General features: G+C 35.7%; 1 protein-coding gene and 1 non-coding gene across 2 annotated transcripts; one reads left to right on the plus strand and one right to left on the minus strand.

Annotated features, from left to right (window-relative positions):
• Positions 1-6,595: 6,595 nt before the first annotated feature.
• TRNAK-UUU (transfer RNA lysine (anticodon UUU)) lies at positions 6,596-6,668 on the minus strand. Its single transcript has one exon. It is a non-coding gene; the product is annotated as a tRNA-Lys (tRNA).
• Positions 6,669-13,071: 6,403 nt separating this feature from the next.
• Positions 13,072-13,710, plus strand: LOC150088552 (uncharacterized). Its single transcript, XM_090370229.1, has one exon. The coding sequence runs from the start codon at positions 13,072-13,074 to the stop codon at positions 13,708-13,710; it is 639 nt and encodes a 212-aa protein (XP_090226355.1).
• Positions 13,711-17,097: the final 3,387 nt, after the last annotated feature.

Raw genomic sequence — 17,097 nt, forward strand, 5'->3', positions numbered from 1 at the left:
AATAATTGCCATCACTTTGCTTAATTTTAGTAAGCAGTATTTTATGTAGTAATGTGTTCTAACAGAAGTTAATGTTGTATATATGGCTCAGTGCTCATGTTTTGTTTATCTTCAAGTTTTAATAAGAATTTTTATTCATTTTTTTTATCTCAGCAGCGGTGGTACCTGGTCTGACAGACCACTCAAACTACTGCGCATTAATCGCTGATTCAAGATTATTGGCTATAACTTTGTCTGCTTCCTAACAAACTCTTATTTGAGTGGGTTTGAAGTGACATATTATTGTTCTAAGAAATAAAAAAAAAATCCAAAATAAAATTGTCAACAGAGACACACACATGAAGGGGATATGGCAGACTAGGTGACATCATTAGGAATGCAAATGGTGGTGCCTGGTCTGTCAGATCCTATTTTTAATTAAGCAATGGATATGCAATCTTTCAATAAACTTTTAACGTTATTATTTTTTAAATTGTTTTTCATAATTACCAATTTTATAAAACAAAACTCCTCTGATTGCTACTGGCCTCAAGGACCCCTCAGCATAGCATTAATTGCTGATTCAAAATTAGTGGATATGTGCCTGTCTGCCTTTCTAGTTATTCGTATAAGCTTATCTGACTAGTTTCATTTTCAAAAAAAAGCACTGATTCTCAGACAACTCTGCCTGAGAATCAGTGCTCTTTCTTGAACTGAAAAATCGTTTCTTTCACAGACTCAAACCCAACAGGCCATAAGCATGAGCAGAACCCGCTTAAAGGGTTGTGGTGCCCTTAACAAACTTTGGATTAGCTCAGGGGGCGCCACAACCGACAGAAAATATTTGGATCATATCAATCCAGTCTAAATCCTCGGCGATGATATGCTCCATTTATAAGATTGCCACTGGCCAACTGATCTTGTGTCATCGTGGAAGGGAGATGGGTTTTGATAAACTTCATCTTTGAAAAAGCTTCCTTCACCGCTGGTCACTGATACTGGTAATGTTATAAGAATTCTCAGCACTAGGAAAATATCTGCTGACGATGTCATCAAATTGTTTTTGAGCACATGAATTACGAGATTTTCAATGAGAATACCTGTCTTCGAAATGGTTTCGCAAATATTTTAATCCTTTATATAAATAAATCGATTTATATAAATCGATGTCGTAGATAACTATCTATACGTAGAATTTCTAAATCCGTACTGAAATTAATTTTTTTATGTTTTGCAAGCAGCAGCTCAAACCTGCATTTCAACGACTGGATTGCGCTGTCTAAAAATATTAAAAAAAGTGGTTCCCAAAAATTTCCTTCTTTATAATTCCAACTTCGTCTTGGTGTTCATTATCAAACATGCTCTTTTGAGGCGAAGTCTTTTCTCAAATTCAGGTTCTATTTCCAATTAAACTGCCAACTATTTTGCATCGTCTAGAACAGCGTTTCCCACTCTTTTTAGATACGGACCACTTTTACATTTGAAGTACTATTTATAAATCCATAGTTTCCAAAGGTCACGAACCACAAAAAAGATTAAACTAACATCCAAATATATTAACCATTTTTAAATACAACAATATGTAGTCGAACTTAATACATTTAATGCACATTAGTTTATTTTACGCATATCTGTATTTCTCATCATATCAAGCCTAAAAATGATCCACAAACCACAGGTTGGGGAACGCTGATCCAGAAGGCATTTAAATATATCATCTGTTCTGAAAAATTTAAGGTACTGTTATTCGATTGATTCTGAAAGCAGGGAGACAGCTTGTGACATTCAAATTAACGACTTAGAGGGCTTTGCTTGTAATGCATATTTGGCTGAAAATGTCGTATCAAACAATTATGCAGCAGATAAATTTGCTTTAATAGTTTTTTTTTTTCTTTTCTCAACTGTAAAATATTCTAACCCTAATTTCCTATACAAAATCGCTTTTCTAAACTATTCATTTGTTTGTTGTTGATTCAGAATGATATTTTTTTCTGTTGCTCTTTCCAATTTTGGCACATCCTTCAACTTCGGCGCCCTGAGCCAATGCCACATCCTTTAAGCTGGCTCTGGACATGAGAAACGTAGTTCCCATTGAGCTGAACGTCAAAATACACGAAACGGCATACCCAACTACAATCCTTCTAATAATTCACTTTAATCAAGTAACAGTAACCAAGCTATCATCTTACAGAATCCAGAGAACTTCAGGAGGGCGGGGTTTAGTTCACCCAAGGTAGTCAAGCAACGAGTCTGGTGATATGCTGGTAGAGGCTACTAATCACATACACTCCAAGCACTTAATGAAAGTTATCTGTTTTGAGGGCCCTCAATAACAGTAACCCCATAAATCAGGGTAATTTCAAACTGGGATCTCCTTGATGTTTCTCAAGATGACATGCTACATCCTTTAAGCAAGGATGTAGCATATCATTTAAATTTATGTACCTTAATCTCAGCTACCTTAATTTAATTTAGTAATTGCAGCTACCCCTTGCTCTGGAGCAAGGGGTAGCTGAGATTAAGGGAATCTCTACAGACGAGATTGCAACCTCATTCCTACTCGCAATCTAATAATACTCACTTTCAGTACATTTTCTTCCATTAAAGCAGGATCTTAGTATGCAATGTCAAACCAAACATCCCAAACACCCTGCGGTGTTGTTATAGATGTCAGAAATTTGGACACACCGGAACAGCTTGTCGTCGAAGATAGACAAATGGGGATCTAGTGATTCACAGTAACACTAATTCGGATTACAAATAGCAAGGATGCAACGCCTACCAACTGCAATGTCCGAACAGTAAAAAAAAAAAAAAAAAAAAGGCTTCCCTACCTAATTCATAATATGTGATTGCTGAATAAAATGAAACAGAAGTCCAAAAATAATAGATTGAGTGATTTACGAGTTCTTGGTGCAAGAAGTCCGAAAATATGTAATAGAACACAACGTCACTTACCAGGAAACAAAAAAGAACTCTGCCGTCGATTTGAACAAGCCCTCTTATACTCAATTGACATGCAAATACCTGGTATCTTTATTTTCATTCTGAAAGGAATAATTTATTTTAATATTAAATACAGAATATTTAAATAAAAGTCTCGCAATACACAACAGTTTTATTTTCATTCTTAAAAAAGAAATAATTAACAGCTTTATTTTCGCTCTCAAATAATTAATTTGAATAATATTTAAACAGTTACAAAAAAGGAGAACATACACTAATTAGATACAGTTTATGTTCCAAGGTGTGATGCTTAAGACTATATATATAGTCAATTGAATTAAGCAGATCTTTTTCAGTGGTCATCAACAAACTCCAAGATGATCTTGAACTAGATTTTTAATTATTATTAAAGTAATTTAATCCAGAACTATAACGCTTCACGTAACAATGAAGGCTATGTTAAGAATGAACTGAAATATCAAAACCGACAGAAAGAGAATTACCAACTATTTAACAGAATGGCAATTGGAAACAGAACGAAAGTACGGAGTGGACAGAAATCATGGGATACCTACTAGTAACGAGTAGGCTCACCTTTCGCCCGGATAAGGGCAGTCACAGGGCGAGACTGAGTCCGCTAGTTCACGAAAGCGTTCTACAGATATTTATTTCTATCCATGCTTGTTGCACCGCTGTCCATAATTCTGTCGTATTCCTGGGTGGAGGATCCAAAGCTCGAATGGACCTTTCCACAGCATCCCAAAGATGCTCCACAGGGTTTATATCGGGTAAATGGGGAGGCCATTCCATGGTGGTAAAATCTGCGGAATGCTTTTCGAACCATGTTCTAGTCACCAGGACTCTGTGGGAAGGCGTACTGTCCTGCTGGAAGAGTCCATTGCCCTGTGGGTGCACGATGACCATGAAGGGATGCAGATGGCCTGCAAGGATGGACACAACCTGGACCGTTCAGAGATGCGTCTAGTCGTACCAGAGGTCCCAACTTGTGCCAGTTGAACAAGTCCGAGACCATTACCGACCATCCACCTGCCTGAACAGTTCTCCTTTTTGACATGACGGGTGCATAGCTTCGTGCGGTTGCCTCCAGTTACGAACCTCCCGTCCGCTCGAAATAACTGGAAACGGGACTCATCGAACCAGTAGACCAATCTCCAATCATCCAAGGTCCAGTGCCGATGTTCTTTGGCCCAGTTGAGGCGTAGAATCCTGTGTCGTGGTGTTAGCAATGGGGCTCTGGTCGATCGGCGACTCCCATAACCTACTACGGCTAATGATCGCCTGATAGTCTTGGTGGAGACGTTTCTGGCACCCACCCTCGTTGAAGTCGGCGGTGATTTGTGCCACTGTAGCTCTTCGGTTGGCTGAAACAATACGAGACAGACGTCGATGGCCACGTTCATCCACTATCTATCTCCGCCCACAGCGCTGTCCACAATTAGATGTTATTCAGGAAATGGTGTATCCCTGATACACTCTTGATACTGTCGAACAGGTATAGTGCAATTTCTGTACTATCTCCGCTATAGAGTAACCTATGCATCGGGCGCCATTATCATCACTCTTTCAAAGTCGGTTAACTCACAACGTTTATCCATACTGACATCGAATTATCGTCTACGTGAATGCAATGTACCTATTTATATGCATGTAACAGTAAAACCCAAACAAAATTAAAACATGCAAATATATAACGGTAAAATCCAAATCAAAATTAAATAAAAAAATATATATTAAACCCTCGCAATGAAAGAGAGGATCTTTTAAAGATGAAATTATCAGCAACAACTGAATAAGCTGCATCACATAGACAAAATGTCTAAAATTTCTACTTCTTGTACGGCGTAAAAATATTATTTCTAATTACTTGGAATGGGGGTCAACTTGATTGTTCATTATTAAGATAAGGAATTAATAGACACTAAACTATTATATCAATTGGTAGATTAAATAATTTATATTATCAAAATGATACAATTTTAAGCTAATTGAACCACCTTGGCGCAAAACGCTTAAACTATTTCTGGCCACGCTTCGGGAAACTCAATGTTTCCCGTCTTCAGGCCTAAGGGGGGGGTATGAACATTGAGGAGTGGTACAGCAAGTTTTAAATTTGATAATGATATTTGATTATTTGCAATACAATGTATCGTAATTATATTGTGTTCCTTTATGTACAATTGGCAGTAAATGAAAGAGCAACAAGGCTCGGTACGTCCTATGTTAAAGAGAGGAATTACCTCAATATATGCATGTAGGAAGTTTCTTCACTAACACTCCTTGAATTTAAACGAATATTAAAATACCGAAATGACTTTATCCCCGGAGGCAACCCATTAACGATCCAATGAACAGGTCGGTAGTCCGAGAGCTCCAAACCCGCCACCAAAATACATTAGACCTCCAACGAACGACAACGAGTGGGAGAAGACATTGTGTCTATAAATTAAAAATGAATAAAATAACTTCCAAAAATCTTAAAATTCTAAAACCTTATTTACTTTCCTTAAGTGGGCGATACTTTTCGAACTTAGTTGTGATCACAGGATATTAAACTTAAAATGAATTGTTAAATTTATATATGAGAGATTATTTGCTATCATGGAGCATGCGCATAAACGACCAGGAATCGGAAATAGGATAATAATTTCTGAGGATAGGATAAGTCATTTCTGTTAGTATAGTTATGTTGGACGGTCATAATTTTTGCGTCATTAAATAAGAACGTATGGTCCTCGCTAATAGAGAGGACCTTAAGAGTCGCACTGAATCTGTAATCTCCCAGACAAGTGGACTGCGCTGGATAGTTAGTCAACATCTCCTTCACGTCAAGGAAGCAAAAAAAAAAAAAAAAAAAAAAATTACATTTCAAACCTTTTGGTTGGATCAACAGTGTTCATCTGATGAAGTTTCATAGGTAAACTCGAGCTTTTTTCTAGAAACTCGCACTTCTGGTAACACTGACTGTACTTCCAACTCAGCTGCACCGTCAATACATCAATACATAATTTAAATACTGATGTTCTTAATTCGTTTAGTTGACTAAGAGCACCCTCTATCAATATAATTGCAGTGATCATATGAATTGTACTACTTTGCATGGCTTTACTTACTTTATTCATAATACTCAATATTTCATACCAAACAACTACACTTATAATAAATTTAAAAGAAGTTATTTCTGTTAGCAAACCTATTTAAGACTGCAGTTTTGTATCTTTCTTTGGCCTGTTCCTTGATTTCATTTAATGCAGTTGTAATATCATTAACTGATATCGTACTGCTTCAACAGCTTTTATCTTTCCTTCCCATCTAGTTTCTCGTAGAGATTTCACTGTAATTTTTAAGTGCCTTTTTAAAATATCCCACATACTTGGCGAAGCAGCGCAAATCTCGTATAATCTTTGTAATGTTCCAAAAAAATAATTCTGCTGTTGTTGAAGAATGTGCTGCATCAAATACAACGCGTTGACAATGCTAGATTCAGACATTTTTGGCTAGGTACAATGCTACGGGTACTGCAAGTCAAAGTTATGCAGCAAAGAGCGCAATAACTGCTTATTCTCAACGAATAAAAAATAAATAAATAAAATGAAGAAAGAAAAGAGAGGAGGAGAGAAAGAGAAGAGGAAAAAAAAAAAAAAAAAAAATACGCCCGAACAGGGACTTGAACCCTGGACCCTTAGGTTAAAAGCCTAATGCTCTACCGACTGAGCTATCCGGGCACCTGAAAATATTTTTATTATCAGCAGTCATAGTGCTCATAATATGACGGTAGGTTTTATGGCGCATTTGCAATTCTAGTCGTAATGCACCAAGTCAAAAAAAAAAAAAATATCCTAAACAGGTTACCACATCAAAATATGAAAAAACATATCACAGTATAAATTCAGATAAGTATGTATAAATTGACAGACTAAAAAGTTAGACATATTGTCTGTGATTTAAAATCTGGCTGAGTGTAAGGTTGTCAGATTAAAAAAAAAAAAAAAAAAAAATCTGTAAAATATAAACGAAGTGCACTGGTAAAAAGCAGACATTCAATAAAAAAAAAAGTTTTACAGTTCTCACATACAGGTGGGCCATTCAGCCTAAGCAAATAAGAGTGTCTCAGATGAGTGTGACCCTATGCGGAGCCAAGCAAGAACAAATTCCTCTCTCCGGACTCTGCGTAGACTGGACCAGTGGTGGGATTCAGCCGGTTCGGCAGAACCGATACCTAATTTTTTGTTGAGTTCGGCGAACCGGTTGTTAAAATGGCACTTGTGATCAGGGTTCTCTCTAAGGTGGGCGCCTGGTATTCTATCGTATCTGCATAGCCTATGCCATTTATTAATTCAGCAAGAAATTTCGTTTAGTATCGATAAAATGAAGAAAATGTATGTTCTGACTGATGTTTATCAATGGTATAAGCATAGTGCTTTGTTTATAAAAGTTTATGATATGACCACACGTGGCCAGAACCAGTAAAATATTCAAATATATAGGCACATATCCGCATATCCTGCTCTATAATATATTAAAATAAAACATTTTAAAATTTTTTGCAGTAGCCCTTAAAAGGATGAAAAGGCAACAGAGTTTGACAGATTTTTTCAATAAGAAACCAAAATCAGAATTTGTTGTATTAGAATTGGCCTTGGATTCAGTTACATCACCAACAATTTTCGTTGAACTAGTTGAATTGGAAAAACGAGATGCAGAGACAATATGTTCTTCAGTTAGGGAAAAAAACTAAGAACTACCTAGAAAAAAATTTAATAGGATTTTGCTCCGATGGTGCCAGCGTTATGCTTGAGAGAAAATCTGGAGTGAGCACTAGGATTGCAAAAGAGTTTCCAAACATAATAATATGGCACTGTTTAAATCATCGCCTCCATCTTGTTTTAGATGATTCGATAAAGGAAATAAAGCGAGTAAATCATTTTAAAATATTTATTGATAAGATATATACTATTTTTCATCAATCCAATAAGAACCAAATTGAACTTTCCAAAATATCGGAACAACTTGGGATTGAAATTATAAAGATTGGTAGAGTTTTGGACCAAGATGGCCGCCTGTAGTTTCAGGTCAAATAAGAAGTACTTAGGTATGGCTGCCCGTCTTGAAAATATATATTTTATAACATTAGTAAATAAATAAGAGGAGTTAACCTCAATATAGTACGTGGAACACTTCCGTATGATACCCTCCAGAAATTAAAACGGAAAAAACGAAAAAATCGACAACTTACCGGAACATTAAAGTAAAATATAAATAATCAATTTAACACAATTCAAAATCAATTTAAAACAATTAAAATTCAAATTAACGCAATTAAAAGAATCTAACGAAAATATTCAAAACGATTTTCCTTCCTTTTTTTACTTTATCGCGAAGCTTCCTATCCTGGGAAAGGTATTTTTGTTTATTCGAATATCTAGATTTTAAGGCAAGCTTAACAATATTACGTGATGTCGCCAGTGTTAGTTGTTTTATGCCTGAAATTTTTTGATTTAAATTCACCCTGGCAAACTTCGGAACGATGTTGTTTTGAAGGCAATATTTTAGGAAAGAAATATGGTAATTTTGGGCTGAGTACTTTAGTGTAGATTTAATGTAATTTTGTACCAACCCATTCAAAAAATCTCCCATAATTGTGTGTATCGATTGTATACTACTGGAGAGACAGGAAGTGAATGAAATAGTCAATAAGAGTTTTAAAATAATTAGATAGTATGAATCAGAGCTGTAATAATGCACTGCAAGCAAGAAATATAGACATAATAAACGATTTTCCTTCCTAAAAATAGGAAGGAAAATCGTTTTGAATATTTTCGTTAGATTCTTTTAATTGCGTTAATTTGAATTTTAATTGTTTTAAATTGATTTTGAATTGTGTTAAATTGATTATTTATATTTTACTTTAATGTTCCTGTAAGTTGTCGATTTTTTCGTTTTTTCCGTTTTAATTTCTGGAGGGTATCATACGGAAGTGTTCCACGTACTATATTGAGGTTAACTCCTCTTATTTATTTACTAATATTATTATCAACGTAGAACATATTGAGTTATTACAGCTCTGATTCATACTATCTAAATATTTTATAACTGATTTGGCATTGATGATTGATATTTTAAACGAAATTTCTCTTCTTTCAAATGCACTGCAAGTAAGAAATATAGACATAATAAAGGCTGAAGAACTCGTGATAAGATCTATTAAAGCATTTCAAATGCTTGGAAAGGAAAAGGATCCATACGAAAAAAAAAGTTGATGAATTAATTACTTCAGAAACCTTCAAAAATATAAAATTTGTAGAAAATCATCGCTTTGTTGGGCTTCCTCGGGGAAGACTTTTAGAAAACATCGTAACGAATTTGAAAAAAAAAAAAAAAAAAAAAAAAAGACTAATGGATTGTGAACATTTAAGACTAATGGAATGTGAGCATTTAAGAGCATTTGTAGCCAATTTAAAGATAGGAATAAATTACAATTTCTCAATTTTTTGGAGCCAGATTACTGGAATATTGAAGAAGTGCTAGTTCCATGGAAAGCAGCTGAAGAACAATTGCTCGTATTTAATGACATTTTTAATTACCAAATTGATATTAATGATTATCGAGATTTCGTGGAAAACGTTTTAAAAAATTCCCAGAATTATGCAATTCCTGAAAGTGTTCAAAGAGCTAAAAATATTGTCAGAACAATTGCTGTAAGTTCAGCAGAAGCGGAAAGGGGTTTTTCAAAGATGAACATAATATGTTCAGAGAAGAGAAGTCGCGTAACTGTTTCTAATATATCAAACAAAATGACTATTAGTCTAATCGGCCTACCTCTAAAGGAATGGGATCCTACTCCTACAGTGAAAAGATGGTTAAGGATAAATCACTCAGCCAATGATACATACTCGGATAAAAGTGAAGAAAATTGCAAGTGAGGACGCCAATCAAGAAGCAATATGGAAATATCTTAAATAACAGTTTTATTGTTTTTTGTCAGGTATTATTTAATATTTTTTCATTAATATTTTAAAAAACTCTTTCTTATAACATAATCTAGTTTTGTGGACCTCTTTTATTGTTCTTATTTAAGTATTAACTGCATGAAATAATAAACTACCTTTCGGTATATAGTTTTTTTATACTTAGAAAGGTCATTAGAGCAGCGAACCGGTTGTTAAATTATTTGAATCCTACCACTGGACTGGACTGCTTGTTTGTTTGAGAATTTTTTAGGCGCATGGGCGTCTATGGCCATAGTGAACCAGTAGACTGGACTGCCATAGCGTGATTACCGGCTTAACCTGATATACTGTATATATCTGTGCCAATGATACTATGATAGTATATGGGTGGTTTCGAATTAAAAAGGGAAAAAAGAACGGACTGTACTGGCGACTTAGATAACCCAATGCATGAATTGCACTAGTCGCAGCTACTTCGAGACTTCATATACTATGGAGGAATGAGGAGGAAGAACGATTTTTATAACTAGACGGAAAAAATGCCTGAAAGAATTTACAGTACGTTCAGTGCGGAGGGGTAAGGAAAACGTTAGAACTCGTTCATAAGCCTCACATCTGGTGACTATGGGCTTGGCACACCCAAGGTCTGGAGCTGGATATCATCATTCTTCTCTTTCTTGGTGATTCTCTTCTATTTTTGACTATCCCTCTCTCAGGGTAATTCGGGAATTTTTTTTTTTTTTTTTTTTTTTTGGCTGGTGTTGCACATAAGCCTCAAGCTTCCTTGCACCATGTAGCTAATAATAATAAATCACAAATGCAAGACCCACGCACTGCACCAAGGAAAATTAGTCGGCCGGAACTACCAGCTGCTGACTAGTAAAAAGATAGAAGCTACGACAGAAGGAGAGACCTACAAATACCCAGGAATGATGCAGGCTCAGCAGTTACAGCACAAGGAAATCAAGAAGTGCCTGACCGAAAAATATCATCAGACTCAAAAGAATGCTGAAAGCAAAATTGAACGGAAGGAACACAGTTAAAGTCATAAACACCTATGCAGCTCCAGTACTAACATACTCCTTTGGGGTCATAGATTGGACTAACACCGAGCTAGAGGATATCATGTGAAAGACAAAGACAATGATGACCAAGAGCCGCCAACACCGCCCGAAGTCAGCAGTGGAGAGACTAACAATAGCTCGGAAAGAGGGAGGAAGGGGCCTGAGAGATCTGATAGAGTAACAGAAAACAGCGATAGTTAATCTGAAGGATTATTTCGAGAACAACACAGCACCACTCAACTTAACTCAACCTAAGCGAGGAGCCCCCTACCGCCCAGACGGCACAAGAAACGAAGCTAGAAAGATGGGCAGAGAAGACACTACGTGGCAGACACTACAATGACCTCCATCAAGATCACATCGAAAACATTGCTTACAATGCATGGCTCACAAGCAGGACGCTCTTCCCCGAGACTGAATCCTTCAGTCTCGGGGAAGAGCGGCCATCATGCTGGCCATCCAAGACCAGGTAATCAACACCAGAAACTATAGAAAATACATCGCAAAGGAGCCCGGAATGTCAGATGACACAGGTCGACGATGCCACATGGCCTCAGAAACGATCAAACACATCACAGCGGGGTGCAAGGTGATCACTCAGACTGAGTACACTCATAGACACGACCAGGTAGCCAGGATGATACATAAGAAGCTAGCGAGGAAATACCAGTTGACCAAAGAAAGTGTACCATACTACAAGTGGGGATTACATCCCTTACAAGGGGGGTGTCAAGTGATTCTTCAACAAGCGATAAGGAGTGTAACGAACAAAAAATTCCAGCTGTTAACTTAAAAGATATTGGTCTTTGGCCAAGTAAGATTAACGATGACACACGGATCTTACTGGTACGTCAAGGTGCGTCTGTGGTTCAACCTCTAGATTCTGATTTTGGTGAAGTGATTCGTGAGGGTGCGTCAATCAAAGGGCGAAACAGAAAACTTATACGCGAGTGGTTTTTTCGAACTCTGCCAAATAATGAAAAAATGTTGAAGTCGTGGTTGTGTACTCTCCTTCCAAGAAAGCTCTTTACTGCTTTTGTTGCAGACAGAAGTCATTCAAATTTTGATTCTGTGGGTGGATTCAACATGTGGTGGAAGCTTAATCCTAAAATATTCGACCATGAATTTAGTGTGGCCCATGTTCGATCTTTCACACAATGGAAGGAGTTGGAAATTAGAATCCGACGTGGAGCAACAATTGATAAAAAGGAACAAGAACAAGTTGAAAACGAAGTGAAGAAGTGTAGGGAGATATTTTCAAGATTGTTGGATAGCATTAGATTCCTAACTAAACAAAATTTGGCTTTACGGGTTCACCGAGAAGGAATTTATTACGAAACTGATGACGAACCTGAATCAACGGGAAATAGAAGAAATTTTTTTAAAATTAGTTCATTTGTTGGCGAAATACGATCCAGTGCTACGTGAACATATTCTAGGAATCAAGCTGGGAAAAAAGTTTGCTAAATCCTATATGTCGCCTACTATTCAGAACACGAGTTCATACAAATTTTGGGAGAAAAGTAAGAAGCAAAGTTATCGAGCAAGTAAAAGAAGTGTTTTTCTATGATATTTCTCAGATAGTATGAATCAGAGCTGTAATACTCAATATGTTCTACGTTGATAATAATATTAGTAAATTAATAAGAGGAGTTTACCTCAATATAGTACGTAGAACACTTCCGTATGATACCCTCCAGAAATTAAAACGGAAAAAACGAAAAAATCGACAACTTACCGGTACATTAAAGTAAAATATAAATAATTAAATAATCAATTTAACACAATTCAAAATCAATTTAAAACAATTATCATTGAAAAGCATTGTCAGCTTCAGGAAGGAAAAATCTTTTGAATATTTTCGTTAGATTCTTTTAATTGCGTTAATTTGAATTTTAATTGTTTTAAATTGATTTTGAATTGTGTTAAATTGATTATTTAATTATTTATATTTTACTTTAATGTACCGGTAAGTTGTCGATTTTTTCGTTTTAATTTCTGGAGGGTATCATACGGAAGTGTTCTAAGTACTATATTGAGGTAAACTCCTCTTATTAATTTACTAATATGATATTTCTCATAAGGATCAAACGAGCCAAGTTTTACGCTACGTTATGATCGATGGAAATAAAGTGAAGGTTGTGGAATCATTTGTTGATTTCATTGAAACAAAAGGTAAAACCGCCGAGAATATTTCAACTATGATTTTTCAAAAATTAGAAAACAACGGAATTGAAATTCAAAATTGTAGAGGACAAGCATATGATAATGCTGCTTTGATGGCTGGTCAACATACTGGCGTTCAGAGACACATCAAGGAAATTAATGGAAAAGCAGAATTTGTCGCATGTACAAATCACTCGCTGCATTTGGCGGGTGTACATGCAGCTTTTGTTGCTGTGAATTCTGTTTTCTTTTTTGGAACTGTGGAGCGTTTGTTCACGTTTTTTAATTCCTCAACCCATGGCTGGGATATTCTGACTTCAGTCACTGGTCAAAGTGCCAAGCGTGTAGTAGAAACTCGGTGGAGTGCACGGGAAGATGCTGCGAGTGTTGTAAAAAAAAATTACTCGAAAATCTTAAGTGCTGTAGAACATTTAACTGGTGAAGAAGAAAACAGAGTTACCAGGTTAGATGCTGGCGTGCTGCTTGTTGCGATACAATCGTTTTCCTTCCTGTGCTTTCTTGGCCTGTGGGAATCCGTCTTTCTAGAATTAACGACACACAGGTCTACCTCCAAACCAAAGGATTGAATATACAACAATGCGACATAAAACTCGAGGCTTTAAACGCATTTTTAACTGAAAATACAGACGAATTGGTTAACAATTCAGTAGCTTACCCAAAGAAATTTGTGATGATCTGGGGATAGTCATGGATCGTCGGTGTAGAAAGAAGAAACTGATGGCAGGTGAAGAATCACGAGATGCTGAATTGTCATACGAAACTGAGTTGAGGAGAGAAATGTTTTTTTCACTGGACAGCGTGATCCAAGAAATCACCACGAGATTAACAGCTTCATGTTATTGCTGAAAAATATGCCTTCCTTACTCCATCGAATCTTTTGAATGACAAATACGAATGTCAACTAAATCATGATGACATTAATAAGGAAGAGTTCCTCGTTGAGAAAAAAAGATTTCAGAGTTTTATTTCTGTTGCTGCTACGCAAGACGAAACAGAGACGTGGAAGGACGGTCCCCTTGAACTTTTGCAATTTATTCTAAAATACAGTCTCGAAAACTCAGTTCCAAATATTGTAATACTACTGCGAATTTTCCTCACAATTGCTGTAAGTGTTGCTAGTTGTGAGAGGAGTTTCTCTAAATTAAAATTGATTAAGAATTACCTAAGATCTACAATGAGTACCTTGCGTTTAAGAAATCTTGCCATACTGTCTATAGAACAGCAACTGAGTGATGAAATAGACTTCGACAATGTCATCGACGATTTTGCTAAAAGAAAAGCAAGAAAAATAACATTTTAGAATGTTGGAATTAAAGTTTTACTTCAAAAATAAACATAGTATTTTAATTTATTTCCCTATACGTCGTTTTGACTTTTTGTAGTATTTTTGGTGCGTATTGAGAGGGGCCGCAAAAGCTTTAGCTACAGTACTGTGAAAGAATTAACACCTTTCACCTTTCTGTAACTCTTATCTGCAGAATGACCATCAACACCTTTGATTTTCCACTCATCCCCAATGAGTGGAAACTTTCAAAGTTTCCACCCATTGGGAATGAAATATTGAAAGCCGTATCCATATCTTTTATATAATTTTCTTCATTTGATAATTAAAATTAATAATTAAAATTTGATAATTAAAAATTGTGTTCCATCAACTAGACGGGAGTAATTTTTTCTTTTTCTTTCCAAGTACAAGATTCATGCGAAGGGAGCAAATCTTAGTTTTGTAATGAATAATTTTGGCTCCACTGTCTCATTCGCACAAAAAGCAACAATATTTTGTATAGCCAGTTGTATACCTGTAAGGTTCCAAACAACGTTGAAATCTCAGCAGATGTTACAGTTGCACTCTACTGTACTTTAAAAGAAGCTCCATGTTCTCAAAGGATTCTTTCATGTGGACAGCATGACCAAATGGAATAGGATGGATGTTTGCCTCCACTGTTCAGTGCCATAGCTTCTAAACTTAATTTCAAAGTCAATAAAAGTCTCTATTCTGGTTTATGTTCTCTTCCAAGGGCAACAAACAGTCCATCAGCTGCAGCCGAGCTCAGGCGTGAGGATGCATAAGTACACATGCCTTGAGTTCAAGCCCGTGACTGCTAAATACGGTGCTGTTCTTATTTTTCTCTCTATCTTGTGAACTCCCCTGATTGTGTGTCGTCCTGGAGTATAAACAGAAAATTTATTTATCATTACAGTAGCAAAGTGAATCTTTCATAGCGAACTATAAATAAAGCTCTTTTTGCCTTTTACAAAATACAGATATAGTTGTATCTTTTTGCAGTAACTTCCATTCCTTCATCCCGGATTCCAGAAGTTCTACCTGTGCGTTAGATTTAAATCGCGTACAAAACCCTTTAATTAATTTTGAGTTATAAGCTGAGGTTTGTTTGAATCTTCACACGTATTTTGTATAGTCAGTTGTATACTTGATTCATTGGTATTTTTCTCTTTCAATGACCAGATTTCTGGAGCAGAGGCGTAACTAGGTATTGTGACCGTAGCCTTGTTGCATGATTACAGCAGCTTTATGAATATAATTTAGTTAAAACTAAATCATATTCATAAAGCTACTATAATCATGCAAAGGCTCGACATAACACGATGTATAATAGCAAAGCATTCCATGAGCTACTGAGTTTTCTACAAGCGTTCTTTCACCCAGCCAAACTCTATGGATGTGATGACGTCATATGCCTAGCATTTGCGAGGCATGAAAATACCACTAAACACAGGTCTCCATGCTCGGTTGCTGGCTGATTGCAGTTACATTATTAAGCGAGTCACATCAGTGTATTTCTTGTAACAGTAAATAACACTGCATGTTATAGAATACTGAGTAATTACATTAATTTATATGTCAGCTTCATTTGATATAAATAAATTTGAAAATAAATATGCCTGCTTCGTATGCTTTAATTTTTTAAAATTGTGCTTACAGAAATATGAGCTTAATAGAATTTAATACTGTATCTTCATAAATGAAAACCGAAATTTATATTAATATTTTACAAAATAAACATAGTATTATCATTTGTGCAATATATATACTGTATATTAATTCTTTAAATGGTATTTGTGGTTATTTGTTTCCCCACTTTCCGCTTCCCAAAACTGAGCTACTTAAAAAAAAAAAAAAATTAGAGATAGAGAGAGAGAAAAAAAAAAAAAGAAGAAAAAAAAAAAAAGGCGGTTGCACCAGCTTCCTACAAGCAAAAGGTAGCACGCAGAACAATCTACTGTGGCGCCATCTATGAAGGAATATGGACATTCACGCTCAAAGTACTTATCATTCGTAGATTTGTAATTATTAAACGGAAAATTTCAAGCGGAAGTCAAAAATAGAAAGAGTTTTAAAAAATTAAACAGTATTGTTTTAGTTTAAAGGAAAACAAAAATTATTCCATGTTAAAGTGTCCATTAATCATTAATTATCATTATTCACTTCAGCCTTAGTGAATATTTCAGGTTAAACAATAATATAATTACAGTAGGTGCTAATTTAGTCACAGAGTTTTAAAATCAATATTTAAACTGCAACAAAAACAAAATTAAAGAATTTTTAATGCGTTTATAATTGAATATTCCAGGAGGCTCGTCGTAATTATCGTGGTAATGCGGGACTGGGAATCAACTTCTTGGGTATTAGTATATCGTGCGCAGTCTGCGAATCGTAACTTACTGAGCCAATGTCAGTTGTTGTTGTTGTTATTGGGTTTAAAGACACAAGGGCAACTGAGGCCAAATTGTGTCTATTTATCGTTTAATTTCATGACCCTATCTTTATTGTTGTTAAATTATATACTTTTGTATAGGCCAATACATTTTAAGTATATTAAAAGTTCTTCAATATTTGCATTGTTTCCTAGGATATGAGATAAATCAGGTGATACGTTAAGCCTGGAAACTGATTGAAAAGTGTTTGACCAGATGGTTGAATGCAAGGGACA

The sequence above is a fragment of the Mastigoproctus giganteus genome, chromosome 3 (genome assembly GCF_048544385.1).
Source record: "Mastigoproctus giganteus isolate SK-2022 chromosome 3, ASM4854438v1, whole genome shotgun sequence".
Classification (NCBI taxonomy): Eukaryota; Metazoa; Arthropoda; class Arachnida; order Uropygi; family Thelyphonidae; genus Mastigoproctus; species Mastigoproctus giganteus.

Coding starts and splice junctions, on each gene's coding strand:
- LOC150088552 (XM_090370229.1), top strand. CDS start 13,072: ATGATCGATGGAAATAAAGTGAAGGTTGTGGAATCATTTGTTGATTTC.